The sequence below is a fragment of the Oculina patagonica genome, chromosome 14 (assembly GCF_052425735.1).
Source record: "Oculina patagonica isolate OP01 chromosome 14, crgOcupat, whole genome shotgun sequence".
Classification (NCBI taxonomy): domain Eukaryota; kingdom Metazoa; phylum Cnidaria; class Anthozoa; order Scleractinia; family Oculinidae; genus Oculina; species Oculina patagonica.
Window position 1 is genome coordinate 19,388,180 of NC_135771.1, and position 21,757 is coordinate 19,409,936.

At 38.2% G+C, this 21,757-nt stretch overlaps 1 protein-coding gene and 1 pseudogene across 3 annotated transcripts in view; one reads left to right on the forward strand and one right to left on the reverse strand.

The window, feature by feature from the left end:
* Positions 1 to 9,983: 9,983 nt before the first annotated feature.
* LOC144638416 (coiled-coil domain-containing protein 24-like) overlaps positions 9,984 to 21,757 on the reverse strand; it is a 17,385-nt gene continuing 5,611 nt past the window's right edge. The window contains exons 3-10 of one of the 2 annotated variants that reach the window (XM_078497613.1): positions 16,467 to 16,587; positions 15,796 to 15,860; positions 14,792 to 14,891; positions 14,132 to 14,218; positions 13,355 to 13,409; positions 13,000 to 13,072; positions 11,996 to 12,059; positions 9,984 to 10,756 (exon numbers count right to left, since the gene is read on the reverse strand). In XM_078497613.1, the coding sequence (XP_078353739.1) occupies positions 10,408 to 10,756; positions 11,996 to 12,059; positions 13,000 to 13,072; positions 13,355 to 13,409; positions 14,132 to 14,218; positions 14,792 to 14,891; positions 15,796 to 15,860; positions 16,467 to 16,587 (914 nt within the window). In that variant the 3' untranslated portion in view covers positions 9,984 to 10,407. Of the gene's footprint in view, positions 10,757 to 11,995; positions 12,060 to 12,999; positions 13,073 to 13,354; positions 13,410 to 14,131; positions 14,219 to 14,791; positions 14,895 to 15,795; positions 15,861 to 16,466; positions 16,588 to 21,757 lie in introns of both variants that reach the window. The other variant, XM_078497612.1, reaches the window with a different exon arrangement.
* Positions 19,154 to 21,757, forward strand: part of LOC144638439 (uncharacterized) — a 3,081-nt pseudogene continuing 477 nt past the window's right edge. Inside the window, exon 1 of the transcript XR_013567949.1 lies at positions 19,154 to 20,436. The product of XR_013567949.1 is annotated as an uncharacterized LOC144638439 (transcript). The remainder of the gene's footprint in view (positions 20,437 to 21,757) is intronic.

Genomic DNA, 21,757 nt, shown 5'->3' on the forward strand with positions numbered 1-21,757 from the left:
TTCACACCGATTTTTAAACATGTACTGACGCTGTTCAGATAAAAAAATTCTTTTGTGTACAAACATTGTTCACCGAGCTCGAGGTCACTGTAATTGACTTAACGTAATGAAAACATAATGAAAACAAGAGGGAGGCTTATATAACTTTGTGCAAATAACGACTTTCAGAATATAATCCTGGCACAGATTTTCTATCTTTTAAAATTGAATGAGTTTAATATGTTTAATTGGTGTGAATGGAACTCAAGGTACCAAGATTTACTCGCAAAAGGAATATTGTTGGAATCGCCCTGGCATTTTTTAGACTAGAAGCCTCATTTCTGCGATTTTATCCAAAAGAAATATTTTATCGCAGAGAAACACATCACAAACACATCAAATTATTTTCATGAAATCTTTTATTGATGCTAAAAAATAACCTTGCGCTTAAACACATCTTCAAGTATTGGCACTTTCTTAGTTGTTTTCTCCTTATCGCTTACAATTAGGGAGTTATTTCACTAAATTTGACAATATTTGAAAGCTAAACTTTTTTTGCCTATTTGGATGACGTATACCTCCTCCCCTTTCATTTTGGTTGACCTTGAATGACCTTCAGTGGACCGCGGTCACGATCGCCGCCATGATGGCTTTTATATTATTATGCAAATTACTTGTCTAGTTTGTAAACAACGTCGTATTAAAAAACTCTTATTTGCGGCAAAAGCATAAATGAGAACAAAAATATCTGAAATTTACCAACAAACAAAAAAATAGCTGGAAAAAAGTAGCTCGGCGTACTAAGAATTTTTGGTTAAAATCGTGAAAGGATTTGTAAAGTTTGTTTGCGTCCTCAAAAATCAGGAGATTAATTTGCATTATATTATAAGACCAAAATACCGGTGATCGTGATTAAAAAAAAATGTAAATTATTTTGTCACACGAACCATGCTATAAAATAATTTGGCTATAAAGTCGAATGATTTGTACAGATGTTCAAATATATTTCACGTTCGGACTTCCAATGCGAAAATCTCGCAAAATTTAATATCCTTCTGCCTGTAACCCACAACAACGTTAGAATTCTTGTTTGCTGTAAAACGATGAAATTTTATAACAAATTGTTAACATGGAATTCTGTTTATTTTTTCCGCAGATTTTTGCCAGCTCTGGATTTCAATGGATTACAGAAGCAAGCTGACGAGATGAAAGCTCAAGGACTCCTGTACAAGTTTTGTTCTGTGCTTTGTTAGGTAAATAACATTAGTTTCACTAAGCGATCGAAATCGGTTTTCTCAAAATACTTCTGGGTATGATCATGCGTCAAGGTCAGGAGAAAAACTGAACTGATCAGCAGACAAATTGTCTCGATTAACAACCAAATTCTCCTCTCCTGATATAAGGATATTTGAAAAGACAACTAAAGAGAATTTATTTCACGATAAGGGCTTAGATGTATTTCGACGACCCGTGCAATATTGAAGGAGAACTTTTTTTTCATTTTCGGACAACTTCAATTTTGAAAAAAAAAATCCCTCACAATTTTATACCAAGAATTTTACAAATTTAAATTTTTTACACATGTGCACCAAACAAATCTTAATCGTAAACACGCAAAAAATTTTGATACTGAAACAAAGTTTTGATAATAATTTCATTTCGTAATTTTCCAAGACCGTTTGCAATGTTACATTTGATTTTGGTTAAATTCGTCAATCTTTGCACCAAAATCTACAAAACTGTTAACGTCTAATCAATCTGTGAACAAAATTCTATAGAGAAATAAAATCAAAACAAGTAGCCACTGAATTATCTTTTAAAACAGAAGTAAACACACGCAATCAGTTTATAAGCGTGATTTTGATATTGAAAATTAGATTATAATTTGGCCTCGTTGTTTACCAAACGTACATCGGTCAAATGCTACACAACGTGTATCAAAACTCTGAAAATAGTTACTGATATAGATTTAACAAAACTCGTGAAATAAAGAAGAAATCAGTATTTTGCTAATAATTAAGCAAGTATCAGAACAAATTTAAATCAATTTTGACTTGTTGAATGTATACCAAAATTAACTGGTGCACAATTTTTTTCTCATTTTTGAAGAACTTTTTTGCATGGTTTTCTAATGTATTGCATGGGTCCACGTCTAAATTAGTGCGTTCCCTTTTCTTTCATTGAAACTTCTTCGTAATCTGAAATTTGATTATTTGTTTGCCAAAAAAACTTGACAAATCATCAGAAATTTTTGCTTTACCCGACTAGAGTGATTTCACTAAACCCGTGAAATATTTATTACATTTTTTTACCATTATAATTTTTTCTTTTTTTTTTTTTTTTTTTTTTTTATTTTTTTATTTTCCCCTACGTATGTTTTTCCGGGTAAAAAACCTATTTTGCCAAAGATTTATTGCAAAAGCCAAACAACCAAAACACTTAGTTTATATTTTAAACATTTTTGTCCAGTAGTCGCATAAAACTTAACAAATCTAGCAGAACTTATTTAATTTAACCTGATTTGCTTTTACTTGATTATTTTGCCTGTGATTTTTTGCAAAAATCAAACAGCCAAGGGACTTAGTATTAATTTCTGAGAGTTTTCCAGTAGTTGCTTATCGCATAATTATAAGCAAACTAGCAGAATATTGTTAAGTTTAATCTAATTTGCTTTCGCCAACAATTTACACTTAGAAAAAACCCAAAATACTTAAGACATCTTTTTGGCGAGTTTGTTAGTAGTTACTTGTTTGAAAAATCTACTTCAGTTTTTTGTACTTGTTTATTTTCATCTTTGAAATATAGTTAGTTAACGGTTACTACTTTGTATAATAAAGGTTCTTCTGATTAAAAAGTTGAAATAAAGAGACACTTGTAATCAATAAATGAGTCTTGGTTTATTTACAAGAAAAAAAATTAAAAAAAATCTGCGCTTTTGAAAGGGGCCTGGAAACTAGTCAGAATATAGGCTATCTCTTTTTATATATTTTGCCTATGGAGGGTTGCCGACGCGGGAAAAATTTCTGCACTTTTAAACGGGGTCTAGTATCAAATCAGAATAAACTCCTGCCCTTTTGATGGGTGAAATCTGCTGTAAATGCACAGATTTTTCCCGCCAAAAGACTTAGTTTATTTTTGACTCAATACTAGACTCCATTCAAAAGCGCAGCCTTTTTTCCAAAAAATTTTTTTTTTTTTTTTCCCTTTTTCCCGCCAAAAGACTTAGTTTTTTTCGTTCAAAAGGCCCCTTTCAAAAGCGCAGAAATTTTTCCCGCCAAAAGACTTAGTTTTTTTTTTCGCTCATAAAGCTCCTTTCAAAAGCGCAGAAATTTTTGCTGTGCATTCCCCGCGAAATGAACCACGCAAACTTTCACTTTATTTATTCAATGTCTTTCGCCGATGAATCCTTTTCACCGAAGGCTGTTTGCTTGACTGTATAGCTTCTTTGTCCTTTCACAGCACGGTCGACTTGTTTTGCCCTGTAATATAAACGAAAAGAACAACATTAAAATCATGATTGAAAATAAAACTGTAGAAAGCAGAGCTTTATATAAATTAAAACACTTACGGTGAAACCCAAATAGTACAACCATCAGCTTTTACCTGACTATAAAAGATTACGATATCTTAGGTTTGAACTCGTTGTTTTGGAAGCGAGCGCAAATTTGTGTGTGCTGTAAAATTCAAATTTGTTATTTTCCAGGAAAAACACAATGGTTATTATAACGTGGTATTGTGATCTTGGTTTAGTTGGCTGACTGGAATGCCTTGGATGAAAAAAATTAACATAGATTCGACCTCAAACATCTTTCTTAAGCCTGGTTTGCACTGCGCGGGCGGGTACCTCTACACGTGAAAAAACGCAAGCGCACAGGTGTGTGTGTTGGGAAGGGTCGCGTGGGTTGTGTTGCGTCACGTGAAACCAGGCTTTACAAGCAATCCCTTAAATGAATAATAAAGTTTGTGCGTAAGTTGCGAGGGTTAAACTACAAATTACAAATGGGATTAAAACATCAACTCGCAGACCGGCGAAACAAATAACGACAGAACTGGCAGCAATTAATCATATGAAAACCAAACTGAACGTATACAGAGCAAATTTGATTTGAGTCAGGTAAAAAGCCGAACAGCCTATATTGCATAAAGAATTGACTTTTCTCGACTAATAATATATCAAACCAGATGTATGGTAACTTGGCCAAACGTATTTTAACATTCACTGCAAAACTTTAGATGGTATTCGATCAAATGATTTTGGCTGCAAAGTTAGGTTCAATGTTGGAATTCTTCAAACATTTCTTTCTACAAGCTGCACAGATGATTTCGTTAATGTTTGCAAGCGTTTTAATTCTGTATTTTAGAAAATTTTAAGTCATCAAAATAAAATAAGATTACCAAGATGGGCCGGGTTATTCAAAGCACGATTAAGCTAATCATAGATATGCGTAAAGTTTGCTTTTAATTTTTTAACTTTTCTCAAAGTTTTTCTGTTTATATTTTTTATCCTCCAGTTTTGACGTCAACTCATCTCAAACTCGGCAAAACATTAGCAATAAAAACACTTTTATACAAGAGAAATTGAACTCTAGATCCACTTTTAATCCTGGGTTAGTGTTAATCGGTTTTGGAACAACCTGGCCTTGAACTATAAATTTTGAAGTTGTCCGATCAATCAGAAAGTAATAGAGCAGTTTTCAATTGAGTGTCGTAAAACCAAAACCAAAGTAATTACCTGTTATTACTCTAGCCAATCACAAAGGACAGAGGCAATCCCGGCAGTGAACCAATCAAAACTCGAAGCAAATACATGAAGCCGGCACGAAGCGCGGGAAAATGTGCGCGAGGGAGACGCGATTGGTTTTGGTTTTAGTTCTGATTGGCTGAGAAAGTGGCGCGAGATTTTTAAGCAAATCACTATGCGAAGTACTGCAAAACCAAAGCAAACGCAAGTTACTTTCGACACTCAAGTGAAAACCGCTCAAAATCAACTAGCAATCTGAACTAATTAATTCTCCAACTAAAAGGATAAAATTGCAACACAAACCTTGGACAGAAGAGTTGCTCAATGATCCGTAAATCCCTGGCTTCTTGTTAGCTTGAACCACACAGGGATATTGCCACAGCCAATGACGCTCAATTATTTGCCTGTTGGAAATGTAAAATGGAAATAATGGATGTTAAACAAATAACCTTCATACAACAATAATTAGCCATGTAGTTTCAGATTGTGAAGCTAGCCGCCTGTTGTTGAGGCTCTCCCAGGGGTTTCAGGGAACAAGGCAACATGGCCATTAACTCTGGCCATTGTGGGGACTATGTCACGGGGATTTTGCAGATTTGTGCTTGCAGCTGTTCTGAAATTAGTGGTGGACAACTTAACCTTAAAGAAACATTATCTTTGAACATCTAAAGGAATATATAACCTTAATTTGCGGATAGAAAACACTACGTTTATAAATATCAATATTTCGAAGACGCGCGGAAACAACTTGAAAACGTTTGCCTAACTTTTTCAAATAGCAATCCGTTTGCATCCGAGCCATCTGCAGCCAAAGATGCTCGTTAACAGTTTCAGTGCTCTAATATAGTAATTTTTAATAAAAATGGACTACTATTTTTAGGTTTCTTGCGACACAAATGTAAATTTTGGCCGTTCAAAAATCAGTTAAAATCCGTGACATAGTCCCTTTAACCTAAGACATCTAAAACTGGGAACACAGGAACAGGATAAAAATAATAAGTTGCTGTGTAGCTTTTTGTTCATGTACTATGAAATGTTTTTCTCAAAAAGTGCTAAAATGTTCTTGTTTTGCGAAACGTTTCGGGAATAATCCCCATCAGTCGCAAAGTAAAAACCGTTGAGCTTGAACAGGAGCATATTTTGGGAACAGGGAACACAATAATTTGAAGAAATACTTTTAGGGACCCCCTAACACCCCCTCGGAGGCCATCGTCGTTATGGGATTTGTATCCTCATTTGGACCATCAATTTCATGTTGATTTATGATTATTCGTTGCCTTAATTTCAACTATTTTTTTGTATTTTGCAGTCATCGTTGGTAGGGCTAAAGATGATCGTTAACTTTTGGACAACTTTTCACATTTCAAGCAACTTTTTTCAATTTCAGGCATTTCTTCGCAATTTCTAGACCAAGACTTTCGAAGATTGTCCGAGTGTTGGGCTGTGTTGTTCGAAGGCCATACAAACGTTTCCGAGCATTTTTTGAACTTGTCCGAAGATAAACGAAATTTGCCGAAGATTTCCGAGGAAGTTCAGAAGATGTTCAACTTTCGGATCATTCTACATTAGAAACTCGTCAGCAAACATGACGTCATCGGTTTCTTCACAATTGTTCGTCGCGAACGAAATCCTTGTAATTTAATTATAAATTAATAATATAATAATAAATATTATTTGGATATTTCTGTTCCGGTTTTGTTAGGAAAAGGAAAATTAGCATGCATTTGCGGAATTTTCCTATTTTAAAATAACGTTTTGTTTTTTTTGGAGCAACTTTTGAGCAACGTTTTGGATTTTGCAGGACCTTTGAGCAACGTTTTGGATTTTGCAGGAACTTTTGAGCAACTCTTTAAGGAAATTTTGAGCATTTTTGGGACAGCTCTAATTGTTGGCTTTCTCTAGACAAGTGCATTCTTTGTGATAAATAAACCAAAAAGATTATCTCTTTCAAATTTCCCGCAAGCCACCATTTTGGAGAAAGCAGAGGTTCTTTTGTGTGAAACAATTGGGCAACGCGCTGACGTCTTATATTCCAAAATAGCGCCGCAAAAAATTTAAAAGCAATAATCTTTTTTTCCGTTTATTGTTATAATTATTTGCTATTTCTTCCTTGTCTGGTAAAATTCGTAATTGAGACATTTTTTCAAACAACTCAACGTCAATTGCCTTAAGAGCGGAGGTTCCCTTTAAGAGTTATGAAAACTACTTTGTGTAATATGCCAACCCTCTCCCCTACCCCCAACCCCCCAGAAATTAAATAGCCCCCAAAACCTCATTCGCAAAAATAAGTCTAGGGCTTCTTTTGCGGCATATATTTTACTATGGCTTGTTTCAATGATCAACTGTTCTGTAAACGTGCAATGCCCCCCCATACATTTCTTACAGTGCACGTAGGGAGAATTCAGCTGTATGCGCTTCTGCATTGAATCTTGAGGAAATATAAATATGCTCCAGTAAATCACTATGAAAACAGCAAATTCCTAGTATTTGATTTGTCTATGAAGTGAACAAGAAAACGTCAATCAGAGGCGGCGGAGCGGGGGCGAGAGGGGGGCTAAGACTGTCCCAAAAATACTCGGCAGGTTTTCATATTTGGAGCAACGTTTTCCGTTCTGGCAACTTTTTGTTTTCTTAGCAGTTTCTAGACCGAAGATTTCCGAAGATTCTCCGATTGTTGTTCGAAGGCCATACAAACGTTTCCGATCATTTTTCAAACTTTTCCGAAGATAAACGAAGTTTCCCGAAGACTTCCAATGAAGTTTCTAAGATATTTGAACTCACTCACAAGACGGAATATCTTGACAAACCAATTTAACGTTGCGCTCACGACATTTTCGGCACCAAAACGTGAGAGGGAGCCCCCCTGACCCCCCTGCTCCGCCGCCTATGTCAATGTATTATTTCTCGTATTCAGAGACTTACCTATGGTCAGACGGCCAAGATTGACGTCACAGAGAAGTGTTTAGACCAGTCCATTTCAATTTCCTCCGTTGAACAAGCCTAGAATGTTACAAAATAATAAAAAACAATTGGAAAGATTTCTGTTGAGCACCATACATAATTATGCGTACAATTTTGTAACTCTCGTTGTCATGACTGCCGTTCGTGTGTGAACGATTATATGGAAGAATTTGTACGCATAATTAATGTATGGTGCTGTGCGGAAATACTTCCACTTCAATTCAACACTCGGAAAGCTAAACATAAAGATAAATGATCTTAAAGCGAACTGAAAGAATTCCATAACAGCACTAAAATGGATACAGAATCATCTAAAACATGTATTTTTAACCTAAAAGTTCGCGTCTCTTTCTATTAAAAGATTATGCCCTGTCCTTTGTTGCTCCAAAAAAATACAAATTTCAATTAATGTACTTCAAGAGAAAAGCCCATCTGTTTCATGTTTTTGGAAGAATGAAACAGACGAAGTAGTCTTTAAGCTTTCATAAAACTCTCAAGAATACGTAACAACTCGATAAATGGCCAGACAGCGCGAATCGAGCAAAGATCAAACACGTGTACCTTGGGTTTGTCCAAATCTTGTCCTGTAACAATGAACATATCCTTATTTCGGTCCACATAGCGCCCGGCTGTTGCAGGAAATCCTTCGTCTTGTAACTAAAGTCTTCTGCCTTAACAAAACAAATCTTTTTCCCATTTCTTTGCAGACATAGACGGAATGCCACCATCGAAAACCAACAAACATGGATGGTGGCAAACTTGACCCGTGATGAATAATTAGCAGATTCAGAAAGCCCGTATGGTGGAAGATATTTGCAATGTAAATTTTCTTCGATTTTCTCGCCAGAAACGTTCGGTATTCAAGACGCAAAGGGCATTGGAGGGTAGGGCTTTCCACAAGTTGCTCGAGATTTCCCAAAAAGTTGCTCGAAATTTCTCAAAAAGTTGCTCAAAAGTTGCTCTAAAATTCCAAAAAAGTTGCTTCTGCTTATAAAAGTTGTTCGAAGTTGCTCCAAAAAGTCCAAAACGCTGCTTCTAATCAAGAGAATTTCTCTAAATATATTCTAATTTCCATTTGAGAGTAAGATTTCTAAGCAGTTTTATGCAATTTTACTGCAAAAGAAGTATCTAAATAACATATTAAGGGGAAAATTGGTTAAGTAATAAGGATTTCTTTAACTGAGAAAAATCGTGAAGATATTGATGACGTCATGTTTGCTGACGAGATTTGTAATGTTTTGATACAAATCTTCGGCCTTCGGTCTGGAAATTGCTCAAAATGCAACAACTTGCTCGAGAGGAAAAAAGTTGCTCGAAGGGGGAAAAGTTGTCCAAAAGTTCCCGAGCAACTTGTGGAAAGCCCTAGACTGGAGAATCTAGGGGTGGGGCCCGGCCCCCACCTTATTTTTAGAGGAAACCAAGGCCCACAGTGCAAAGAAAAAAATATTTTCTAGAGTGCCCTTCCCCCCTTTTATCCCATGGTGTGGATAAACAGGCCCCCACTTACCTGAAGGTCTGGATCCCTTGATGGGATATGTTTTAAACAAGAAAAAATAAGTTTTAAATTAATGTTTTGCACTAACACTAGTCAATTTCCGGCAAAAATGCAGAAACTTTCCTATTTCATACCGCAAATAACATAATCGAAGTTCTTTGCGCAAATTTCCAAAATTTGCTTTCCAACTTTGTCTCGCTTTTAGTGTGTGATAGACATTTGAAACGGAAATCGCACATATGGCTTCCGAAGCACTAAAAAAATAAGGACACCAGGTAAGCTTGTTTGTTTTCATGTTTTGTTTTTCGTTTAAATGATTTAAGTGGCTAATAAATGATGATGAAACGTTACACTTCAGCAACAGCGTACACGAAGTTTTTTAGTCCGCCATTATGATTCGTTTCGTTCAAGAATTCTCGATGAGCTGAAACGTCGGTTTGAAATAGTGTCGAGTTTCTCCTACTAATTATTATTGTTCTGCAAGGATATAATATGGTCTGGTAGAGGGTAAGGATTTCAAAATCCCAGCGGCATACCCCCACCCAAAAATATAAAGAGTACTCCCCTGCCTAGGCCTGCGTTGCAGGTCGAATTAATTAACGCAGGCCATCCCCTGCCCCGCTCGGGGGTACGTTGCAACGTATCAGGGAATTCAAACGCAACGATGGAACTCACAGGTAGCGAGTGGTGTAATCAACAGGAAATGTCTCGGGGAACGTGGAAGGGAAGCACGGGGGGGGGGGGGGGGGGGGGCAGGGTCAGCTGTCGGTGAAGGTTGTCTCAAAGACTAAACAGATTATCACGGCATTGTGAACAAAATAAAATTTAATAAATACCCGGTGTGAATAAAAGCATACTATATACAGAGTTCTTTTTATACGTACAATAATTACACACTTCACGAATTAATGTGTAATTCGTCTTTAAGAAAATTTTGACCGCGAGCAGGTCGCGACAAAGATGCCTCTCTTACCTCTTGAGAGGTCAAGTACGTCTCTCTGAAACTTTTGGTTTTTTCAAGCACTCACGCACACTCACTCTATATTATAAACGTTACGTTCAGTTGAAAACTGAAATTTTTCAAAAACTTCACACATCATAAACAATCGGCAATCAAGTTCCAAAGATCAAGACCAAACGAGAATTCACAAGAAGCTTCCACAAAACGTGGCCGTATGACCGTCCAGTGTTTGTTAATTTCCCTTTCACGTTGTTATATCTTGCAGCCGATCTACCTCGCGTTGTCCCGACATTCCACGACCATTTTCCGAAACCTTGCCGCCGATGTCGGCCTTCCGGTTTTCGCAGAGCTGGGTGGAGAAGGTGTCAATCTGCTTTGATTGGCAGATGAGGGCGGTGACGGGGAGAACTGCCCCCGAGGAAGACCGGTGGCCTCAGTGCTTTTACTTGTGACTGTTCTGTTGGGTACCATGCCGTGATGGTGACGGTTATGTGAAGTCGAGGGAGGCCTGGGTACAGGATGAGCCTCTAATCCAGTGGATACTCGTCTGTTAGGGAGTGAAGGTTTTTCTTCCAAAGAAACTTGCTTTTTTGACTCGGAAAGTCTTCGTTTTGGCTGCCTGTGATAGAGCACGAGAAAAAAAAATATTAGGGGGACTGATTACAAAAGTTTATGCAATGAAAAAATACTGATTGTAGTGCCATTGAAAGAAGGAAAGATAGAAACAGAGTTCTGCCGTGTGGTATTCCTAAATGCATCTAAAAAATTGCAGAATATAAGCCCACCTCAAGGGACGTTGACCAGATAAAAGCCCTGGGCTTATTTTCGGAGTTTAACGGTTATCTCCGTTACCAGCCCTACAGACCTTGGTTTGGCCTAAAAATAAGGTGGGCGAGCCCCAGGGGGGTACTCCGACTTGTAAATGACGGGGATGATAGAATGAAGGCAAAACTCAGGACCCTAATTACCCCTAAATTGCCAGGAGGGGCAATAATGCTCGAGTTTGATTATTCATCATACCATAAATACGCCAAGGCCGCGCCAAGGCACTTAATTTTGTTTTTAATACCCAACAAAATCCCCTATTTGAATCAAGTCACCCAAAAAAATACTTGCCAAATCTTCCAACCCAAAAAAATCCCGGAATCGAAAATTTCAAACCCAAAAAAAATCCTTCGATCATCCCCGTCATTTACAAGCCGGAGTACCCCCCTGGGGGGCGGGCCCCTCCAATAGGTCCGCCACTGGCAATATTATTTACTGGAAGCTACATATAAATGTTGACAACCACTTGTTCTTTGGTCTTTTCGGTGTCTGTGTTATTCTCCTTACTGACGCCCATACATTTTTTACAATGTTAGTTTTGAGAATTTGATGACACATCAGGATATTACTCCCTAGTTGACGATTGTTTTTACAGTCAACTCCCGATAACTCGAACCCTCGCTAACTCGAACCACGCGCTAACTCGAACCAAAATCCGTTTCCCCTGGATTTCCGTTATACATTTACTGTAATTTTACCCTCGGTAAAAAATTTGCTTTGTTTTACGATACGTTTTGATGTATACCTGACAGTGATTAAAAAATAAGTTGTTCCTTTCTCTTTCGGCTTATTTATACTCTAATTAAATTTGTTTATTTAAAATGTACGCTGGTCTACACTGTTCTATGAATAGAAAATCAGTAAATACCCGTTTTCCTTATTTCCGGTAATTTGTTTTCAACTTCCGATAACTCGAACCATTTTCAATTTCCCTTGAAGGTTCGAGTTATCGGGAGTCAACTGTATTCTCATTACCGGTCTGGTTGACAATGTATCGATATTGTAAGGAGAAATTTAACGTTAATCAACTTACTTTGCTACCGGTGTAACATTGTGGAGAAGTTCTTTTTCAAGTTTCGTCCCCAAATCACGCAAGTCTATACATGGAAATAACAAACAAATAATAAAAAACTAAAAAGGTTCCAGTAGCTACGTGCACTCCAAAGGAGGAATGCTTTTCACAGAAAAGTTCAGAGTTTGAGCATAGATTTCTGCATGAAAAACAGACTTTTTTTCATATATTTACTACCATTTGCGTCCATCGTTCAAGCGTGTCGAATTTTGCGCGTTGTTTTGTCTGGTTATATGTCACTTTTAACCTAGAAACGTTGGCGGTTATATGGTAAAATTAACAAAGTTTTAGGCGCCATGCCAACATGTTTTGTTCAAATGCTTCATCATCGACAGAATCATCAGTGAACGAGGAGACCGAATGACAGGTTATATTCCACGGAGTTCGGAATCTTACAAGTCAGCAAGTGATAGCTGTTGTTAACTCCTCGAGACTCCTTGGAGGATTCAGTTCATAACAAAACACCCGCCTGGTATCTCAAATTTGCACTTGAATTTGCAGCTTTATTTTCGAAGGATGGATCCAAATGGTAGTATCATTGTATAGTACAGCAGATTCCGGAATTAATGAAAACACCCGCCTAAAAGAAAACACGTTCTAGCTAGCAGACACTGATCTCATTTTACAACTACAAACTTGTTGCAGCTTGAAAAAAATTCCAATGATGGACAAGCATCCCATCCAGGGGGGAAAAGAAATACTCCTAGTTGCTTCCTGCTACGGAAACCAGGATAAGCTCCGGCCTGATAGGCCACTAGGCTCGAAAACAGACTTAACCTACATGAACTGTACATGTACCTTTACCTATATTGAATCTAACTAGTGACTGTAATCCCGGCCCTATCCCCCACCCGGGGGCAAGGAACTAAGAGAGTGACTGTAATGCTAATGCTTTGCTTTTATGTAATACTAACATATAAAATCAAGATCTAATGGGCAGCCAGACAAGCGTGGATAGTTATTACCTTTTAGCGATGGTTCTTGTTCTACAGAGGATGTGACCTGGTCTCTGTAATCTGACTCCTCCATTAAACAATCCTGGAAAAAAACGAGCATAATACACCTCGGTAAGTAGTGAGTTTCTAACGGCAAAGACTGCTCCAGTCTGCAGTTAGTCTTGAGAAACAAGAAGTGGTGAAGTGTCCTGAAAATAACCCGTCAAATCTTAGATATCACCCGAAAAAGTCCCCCCCCCCATTTCACCCCGTCCCCTTACCCACTGGATATGGACTTATATTGTACTCCTATCACAGTTGTCTGAATTAGTAAAGCACAGTTCTCTACCCAAGCACATTTTAGGTTACTACATTATAACTGTACCTGCAAGAAGGCTATGTCTCCAAGGAGGCCCTCTTTTTCTTCCAGTAGTAATTGCCTAGTATGAAAAAAAGAAAGGAAATGTATAGTGTGTATGTTCTAATATTCTTGGTATCATAAGAGTCTAATGACTCATCAGTGCAGGGTTTAGCACGACAGTGACTGTGGGGAGACTAGGGGGAGGACTGAACTGCTCACTTTTTGTACTTTAAACTCCCAATTCTCGCTACTTTCTTAGCGGTTTCTGTTGCAAAATATTATGCAATGCTGCAAAATTTCCCTTTTTCTCCCACCCCCCACAACCTTGGAAATCCCACTTTCTACCATATCTTCTCCTGCCTGCAGTAGAACCCCCCCCCCCCCTTTACTGATGAGTATTGCATTGGTGGGCAGCTATAATGGACTAGGCCCAAAGAAGACTATCTCAAACAGTAGTCTTTCAATAATGCTAAATTACTGAAATTACTGTAGGCACCTGAAACACTAAAGATTAGAGCACAATCTTTTTCAAATGTTAGCAAAGACACATTAATTAATGCCTTTTTAAAGTTACATATTAATTTTTTGGCAGTAGTGTAGCAGCTCTTGTAGCTTGAAGATATAATTCCCGACCCCCTAATGTAGCAGTTGCTATTGTTTTGAGGACCAGAGGCATTGTTCCTGTTGTTTGTTCTATTGTCCTCTCAAAGGGTAGCGAGTTATTCATGCAAGACCTTACAAGAGCTGCTATCCAACCCACATTTGGTGGAGTAAAATGAAATCCAAAGAGTAGAACAATACCTCAGATGATCAGTAATCCTATCAATTTCCAGTGCATTCAATTTGTCATTCATGGAATCCAGATGATCACTGAGAGAAGACGTACACCTGAAACACAACAATAAATCTTGATAAACATATGTACAAAGTGACACTAAGTAGCTAGACGCTGACCAATGGGTGAGCAGGTGAAGAGAGAAACAGATGGATGGAAAGAGCGAAGGAGGGACTGGACAGCTGGACAGAAGGATAAGCAGAGGTTGGTGGGAACAGGTTGTGTAGGTAGGTTGGTGAGTGGGCCTTTAACCTGAGTCATTAATTTCTTGGGACACCTACTTCAACATCCATAACTTGACAATTTGTTACAAATGATAACACATAAAAATAATTCAAGTGAGAAAAACATCAAATGTCCCAAGAATTAACAACTGTGTCCAGGATTGTGGGTCGGCCGACCGATCAGCCGATTGGTCAATGTAGGTAGATAAAGGTGAATAGGCAGTATAGGTAGGAAGGAAGAGAGGTAGTACAGTGCTGTGTATTAGCAGAGTAGGTACATATGTAGATAGCTTTAATTGCTATTAAAAATTCAACTTTCTGTAATCTTCTCAATCATTTTTAAGCAGAAATTAATTTAACAAGTGCTGTGGCTACTGCGCTGTATTAAGCTCATCCTTTCACCTGCTGCCATCACTGCTGGGTGTGGCTCGCATGGGAGTTTGACGTCCATCTCTGGATGAATGTGCCGTGGATGGTCGGCTTGATGAGCTGGACGGGCGTGCTGCTGCCAATGAAAGGAGAGTTGAATGTACAATGTAAATGATTGGCAGTTAAAACATGACTCCACACAGGTTAAGTAGACACAAGCATAAAGATACCCAGTTCCCATCAGACTTAATAGTCGAAGGTCAAGTCAAATAGTAGGGCCATGAATGAAAAGTCTCGAAATTTTAGGGCATCCTTTTTTATAAGCAAGGGCACATCCCTGTGAACTGTAATGTAATGTTACTGTAAAGTTTGGACTTTCTCCTTGTGGTTGTTGCAACATGTAACATTATAATTTTCTTAGATAGCCTTGAGGACTGCATTTACAAAACTTCAAGGAACAGGGGGGTAAAAAAGGACAGTGATGTGTAGGGCACTACAAGAACCTACTACAGGTTTCAAGATTTCCAAAAAGTTCATGCAGCAGAAGTAATATATTATTATTTCTCACACACCACTGGTAGCCATGCCAGGCTGACCACCACAAACCAGCCCCCAGAGCCACTTGTCCCTCCTAACCATTTTTTTTAAAACCATTTTTAATGTAATTTTTTATATTGTACGTAATTCGGTCCTACAACCGTAATGTATGATGTTTTTAATAAACAAGTTTACTTACAAACTCAACAAAACCTACATGTACATCATGCATCATAGGGAAAATTACACAATGGCAAAGCTAACAAAAGATACAGTGCCAACTGAAAATCTTTCAGCAGGTGGGAGGGTAAAGTTCAGTAATGGCAGACACAACAAAAAAAACTGCCCACCAAAAGTCACATGACCCTTTCCCAGGTCCCAGCAGGTGTGTGAGAGAAAAAATTTTCCACTTATTTTGTTTCACTCAGCAAGTAGAAAATAACACTCATTTCGCCATTATAATGGTAGTCCCTTTTTAATCATTAATTTTTCTGTCTTACCTGTACTTTCAAAGACATAGTTCACTACATTAGATTCCTCTTTACTCAAAACGGAGGCTGAATTCCTTAATAAAGACAACAAAAGAAAAGTTAATGCAACAACGAACACCAGCTAGAGAACTTTCTTATAATCCAAGCAAAGCCATTCTGATGTGTTTAATCTTTGTTGTTCCTTATAACTAAGATACTGCTCACTGTCGCACAGTCCCAGTTCTCTTGATGTGCAGTTTTTTACTCTAAGGCATGAGACATTCTGTCCCCAGATCTAGAGCTGCTTGTCCCTCTTAGTCGCCAAGCCTCAGCAGGAGAAACAAGTGGCTCTGGAGACACATGATTCGATTGGCTGGATTTAAACATTCAGAGAACAGCTAATCAAATGAACCTTTTTAAAACTCCTTTGCTATACCAGAGTTAAAAGCAGTTGATTTGATTGGCTAGATTTGAAACTCCCTTCATAAAAATCCAGCCAATCAAATCGTGTATCTCTACATCAGAGCCTTTTGTCCTTTTTGTGCTCAGGCTTTGCCAGCTAAGAGGGACAAGTGGCTCTGGAGACGAGAATGTGGTATGCGATTTCTTTTGCTTTCTCAAACTCAAGAATAAACTTCAAACCCCAATTTTCTGTTTGTTCTAAGGGTGATAGGCACTTTAACATTGAGACTATACTGTACCTCCCTTCCTCTCTTGCTTTTTGTTGCAACATTTCCACAAACATTTTTATTTCCTTTTTGAGGTTTTCTCTTATCATTGGAGGCTCTGGAAGTTTATTTAGATGTCTCTGCAGAGCTTGATCTGTTTTAATAATAATGATAATAAATAATAATGTTGAATTAAAAACATCACTTATCAAGAAACAAAACAGTAACATGACCAACAGTTAAATGAGTATTTTAATTATTCAGCAAATTTGTCACTATGTCCATACTATATGGTCAAAAAGAAATTGCTTTCTATCATCCCTACAGCCTGTCAGAATGTTATTGTTATTAACTTTGTTATCTGTACAGAACAGATATTAAGCAATTATTGGATGAGGTTGAGCATGATATCATGAATTATTATACATTAGAATTACTTTGAAACATGTGATTGGTCAAGAGCTTTCAGTCAATATACAGTAGCGTGTGATAAGTTAAGTTCAAAGTCCACCTAGTTTCCAAGCCCCTCGTCCATGTAGTGCTGTAAAACTTTTGAAAATATGGCTGAGCAATTCGCCTCCGTTTCCAAAGAGGAATTGAAAGTTTTGATCGAGAATTAAGATTCTAAAAACACCAAGAGAACAACAAAAACAAGTGTAAAAGTGAATGATTATTTGAGGGAGAAGAACCTGGAGGAACAACAAGATAAAACCGCTTTGGCCAATGTTCTGATGAAGTTTTACGCCGGCGCTAGAAAAAGTGATGGCAAGTTGTTTGAAAACGTATAATAAAACAATTATTGAATTCGGTTTCCGCAAGAAATTGTGAGTTATCAAAACCTCGTGTCTGTGTTATCTGCCTCAGCCTCGGTTTTGATAATTCACAATATCATGCTCAACCTCATCCAATAATTGCTTATTATCAAAACCTTGTGTCTGTGTTTTGATAATGCACGATATCATGCGAAAACCGAATTCAATAATTGTTTTATTAACGTTTTCAAACAATTTGCCATCACTTTTTCAAGCGCCGGCGTAAAACTTTGTCAGAACATTGGCCAAAGCAGTTTTATCTTGTGGTTCCTCCAGGTTCTTCTCCCTCAAATAATCAGTCAGAATTTTTACGCTTGTTTTTGTTGTTCTCTTGGTGTTTTTAGAATCTTTATTCTGGATCAAAACTTTCAATTCCTCTTCGGAAACGGAGGCGAATTGCTCAGCCATATTTTCAAAAGTTTGACAGCACTACACGGATGAAGGGCTTGGAAACTAGGCGGACTTTGAACTCAACATGATAACCCAATATCTGCTGCAGATATTGGGTTATCATGTCAAGTTCACATGCTACTGTATATGGGCATTTCCACAGTTACGGACGTTACATTCAGAGTCATTTTTGAAACTTAAATCTAGCACAGGCATAGAATAGGAAGAGGTTGTCCAATGTTAAATTGATTATCATGTTTGTGCCTACTGATGCATTAATTGAGTTATAAAAGTTTTCCACCTGACTGGCCTATATGTTAAAATAGAGCAAAAAACACACTGTTACGGACGTTACATAAAAAACAACCACATGAGCAAAAGCACTGGTATTAATGGAAAATTCCTGTGAAGTGTCAGGGCTTATTGCATGAACTGCTCCAAATATTTGAAGTATAGTAGTTGTGTGAACCAAAAAGCTTCATTTCATTTAAACTCACTTTCGCAATTATACAATGCTATGTGAACTATAACGTTACGGACGTTACAGCCAATGTTACGGAGGTTACACTGTGTGAATTATTATATTATTTTGTATTGTAGGCCACAATTTTTTGGACATAAAAGTTTAAAATGGCTTGTATTTAACATTTTATAAATCAAACTGGTTGTTACTTTATGTTAAAGCTGTGAAATGTCCCAACACAGTGTGAAGGACACTACATGCATTTTACATAAGGTACTCAGCCTTGAGCATGAGCATGTTTAAACTATCTAAGCCCACAGACATATACTGGACTCCAGTGGGTATAATCCATTCCTTCTCTAAAACACTGCTTTCTTTGAGAATTCACATATCCAAAATTGCCTATAACTGTGGCAGAAACAGTCCAAAATTACAAGCTTCAAGAATTGTAACGTAACGTCCGTAACAAAGTTTTGTTACCATTTTTTGGAAAATGTTGCAGTTTTTCAGGGACCACTTTTTACCAAAGTGTTTCTAAAGAATATTTAGCTTTGTGGCAGAAATATCTTTGAAATCTTTTAAATGGTTGTTTTAAGAATGGAAAAAGATTGTGTAAACGTTACGGACGTTACGTAACGTCCGTAACAAAATTTGCTTTGTTAATAACTATTTTTTAAAAAAGTTCAGGGTGAAATTTATATTTTTTATGTATTAACTCCTTTGAGGTATTTCTTCTGATATAACTGTTTATAGACACAAATCATTTCCAAATTTTATAAAGCAAGTTAAAAAATTTGTCTCTCACCTATTGTTTATTATTAAAAAATAAACACTTACTTTGGAGACCCCCCTGAATGCATTGCTATCACAAGCGAACTGAAATTTATTTTTCTATGTACTATAACTTGTCAACAATATAGTACAGGGTATGATTTTATGTCCAATCACTTTTTAAAAATCTGGATTTTTCACATTCTCACATGGAATTGCCCATATTGACTGAATGCTCTCGACCAATCACATGCTTCAAAGTAATTCTAATGTATAATAATTAACAATTCTATCACATGACCGGAGGCTAGGAGATCCCATGAGATAGCACAGCGCATGCGCGAGTCATTGCACGTGTGTTGAAGCGCGAAGAACATCGAAGATCGACGATCTCCCGATAAATTTTACAAAAGCTCGGCCTATTTCCAACGCAGTTGGAAAAACTACTAGGCCGTAACAGAAATAACACAACACCAACGTAGTTGGTGGTTATCGAAACGAAAGCTAGCGTTCCAACGCAGTTGGAAAAGCAAAACTTATCCGCCGACAAGCTTCATAGAAATGTCGGCCGACCAGAATGCTGATACGAGCGCGGGCTTGACTGGCAGCTCCGAGAATCCAACACTCGTTGACATGTTCAAGTCAGTGTTGACTGAGTTGAGAGACCTTAAGCAAACAGTCGCTCCTTTGGTGGAACCCGTTTACGAGGATGAACGGGATGATATAAATGTAGACCAGGAGGACGGAGAATTAACCGCTGCAGGCGTGGGCGAAGGTGACACCGGCAAGAAGCCAACAGAAAAGGCCTCAGGCAGCAAACTGCTTGCCAAAATAGTCCAAGAACTGGACATCAGTGAAAAAACGGGAGATGAAGTGGATGAAGGGCTTGCAAAGCTCATGGACGGACTCCTCAAGGATAAACTCCAGGAGGACAAAGTCCAAACAAGAATTGAGAAATATCCACGGCCCGGAAATGTCGAGGGTTTACGAACCCCAAGAGTGAATCCACTTATTTGGAGCCAAATTCCCGCGCCAGTTCGCACCAGTGACTCAAAATCGCAAAAGTCACAGAATGCACTTGTTGCCTCCATTGTTGCCATGATCAAAGCGACTAATTTGGTGCTGGAACAAGAAGAAGACGAGACAAAGCAGTAGTGTCAACATTGACAGATGCCATAACATTGGCCATGCAATGTTTCCACGATATGAATTCGTCGAGGCGCCAGGCGATGAAGAAAGACCTACATCGCGACTATTCTGCCCTATGTACTTCAACTACAATCCCTCCAACCTCAGAGTACTTGTTTGGGGATCTATCCAAACTGACAAAGGATATTTCCGATGCCAACAAACTGGCCAAGAAAGTCAGGCCACAACAAGCGCGAGCTCACGGAAGGAAATACGGCTCGAGCTCCCAGCGCAATCAGGGGTATCAAGGCAATCGGCGATTCCAGCCATACACGCGGCCAAGGAATGATTTTTTGTCCAAAGGCCGTCCCCCAAGATCAAAGTTCAAGAAGGAGGGAGAAACGAAACAAAACTAATGCTGATTACGCCCGCCACAAAGGTATGTACAAAACAAACAACTGCTGATAGTAAAGATACTGAACTACATGCTTTATTTAACAATCAGCTGCGCTTTCGAGCGGGCCAAATTGTCAGCGCCTTGTCTGAATGGCGGGCCATAACATCAGACCCCACAATTTTAGAATTTGTCACGGGAGTGAGAATAGAATTCACTCCAGGCTTAAGGCCAGAGCAAGACAATGTGCGGTCAAGTGTGTTTAATCGCATGCAGCATGCTATTGTTGCTAATGAAATTGAAACCCTTATCAATAAAGGAGTTGTGAAACACTCCAGGCATGAACCAGGAGAATTTATCTCTCCGATATTTCTCCGACCTAAACCTGATGGCACTTACCGGATGATACTCAATTTACGAGCTTTCAATGAATTTGTACAGTACCACCATTTTAAAATGGATACCTTAGAAATGGCAGTGAAAATGATGAAGCCTGGATGCTTCATGGCCTCAATTGATCTAAAAGATGCCTATTACACAGTACCCATTTCTCATGCACACCAAAAATACCTGAAGTTTATATTTAATGGTACACTTTACCAGTATACATGCATGGCAAATGGACTCAGTTGTGCACCGCGAGTTTTTACTAAACTCCTTAAACCAGTTTATGCCACACTGCACAACCTAGGGTATCTAAGCCTAGGCTACATTGATGATTCTTACTTACAAGGTGACACATCATCTGAGTGCCTTGACAATGTTAAAGTCACAGCTTCACTATTTAAGAAAGTAGGATTTCACTTACATCCTACCAAATCAGTTATCATCCCTACTCAGCGACTTACATTTCTGGGGTTTGTCCTTGATTCAAATGATATGACAGTAACTCCCACTGAAAGCAAAATCCAGAAAGTAGTTACCGCCTGTCAACGTTTACTTGCTAAACACAACCCTACGATAACAGAGGTTGCTGAAGTGATAGGGCTTATAGTATCCAACTTTCCTGGAGCCCAATATGGGCCACTAAATTACCGTTCATTGGAGTCTAACAAAATTCAAGCACTGAAAATGAACAAAGGGAACTACAAATCCCATATGCAACTAACGAGTAGCTCCATAGCTGAGCTGAAATGGTGGATTGCAAATATGCCAACTGTACACCGGGACATTGTACGACCCAATCCCGGCATGGTTATACAAACAGATGCCTCCAAAAAAGGCTGGGGGGCAGCTATGGGGAATCAGGAAATAGGTGGAAGGTGGACAGATGCTGAGACCACCAACCACATTAATATTCTAGAATTGCAGGCTGCATTCTTTGCTCTTAAGGCTTTTTGCCACACCACTAGTAACACTCATGTCC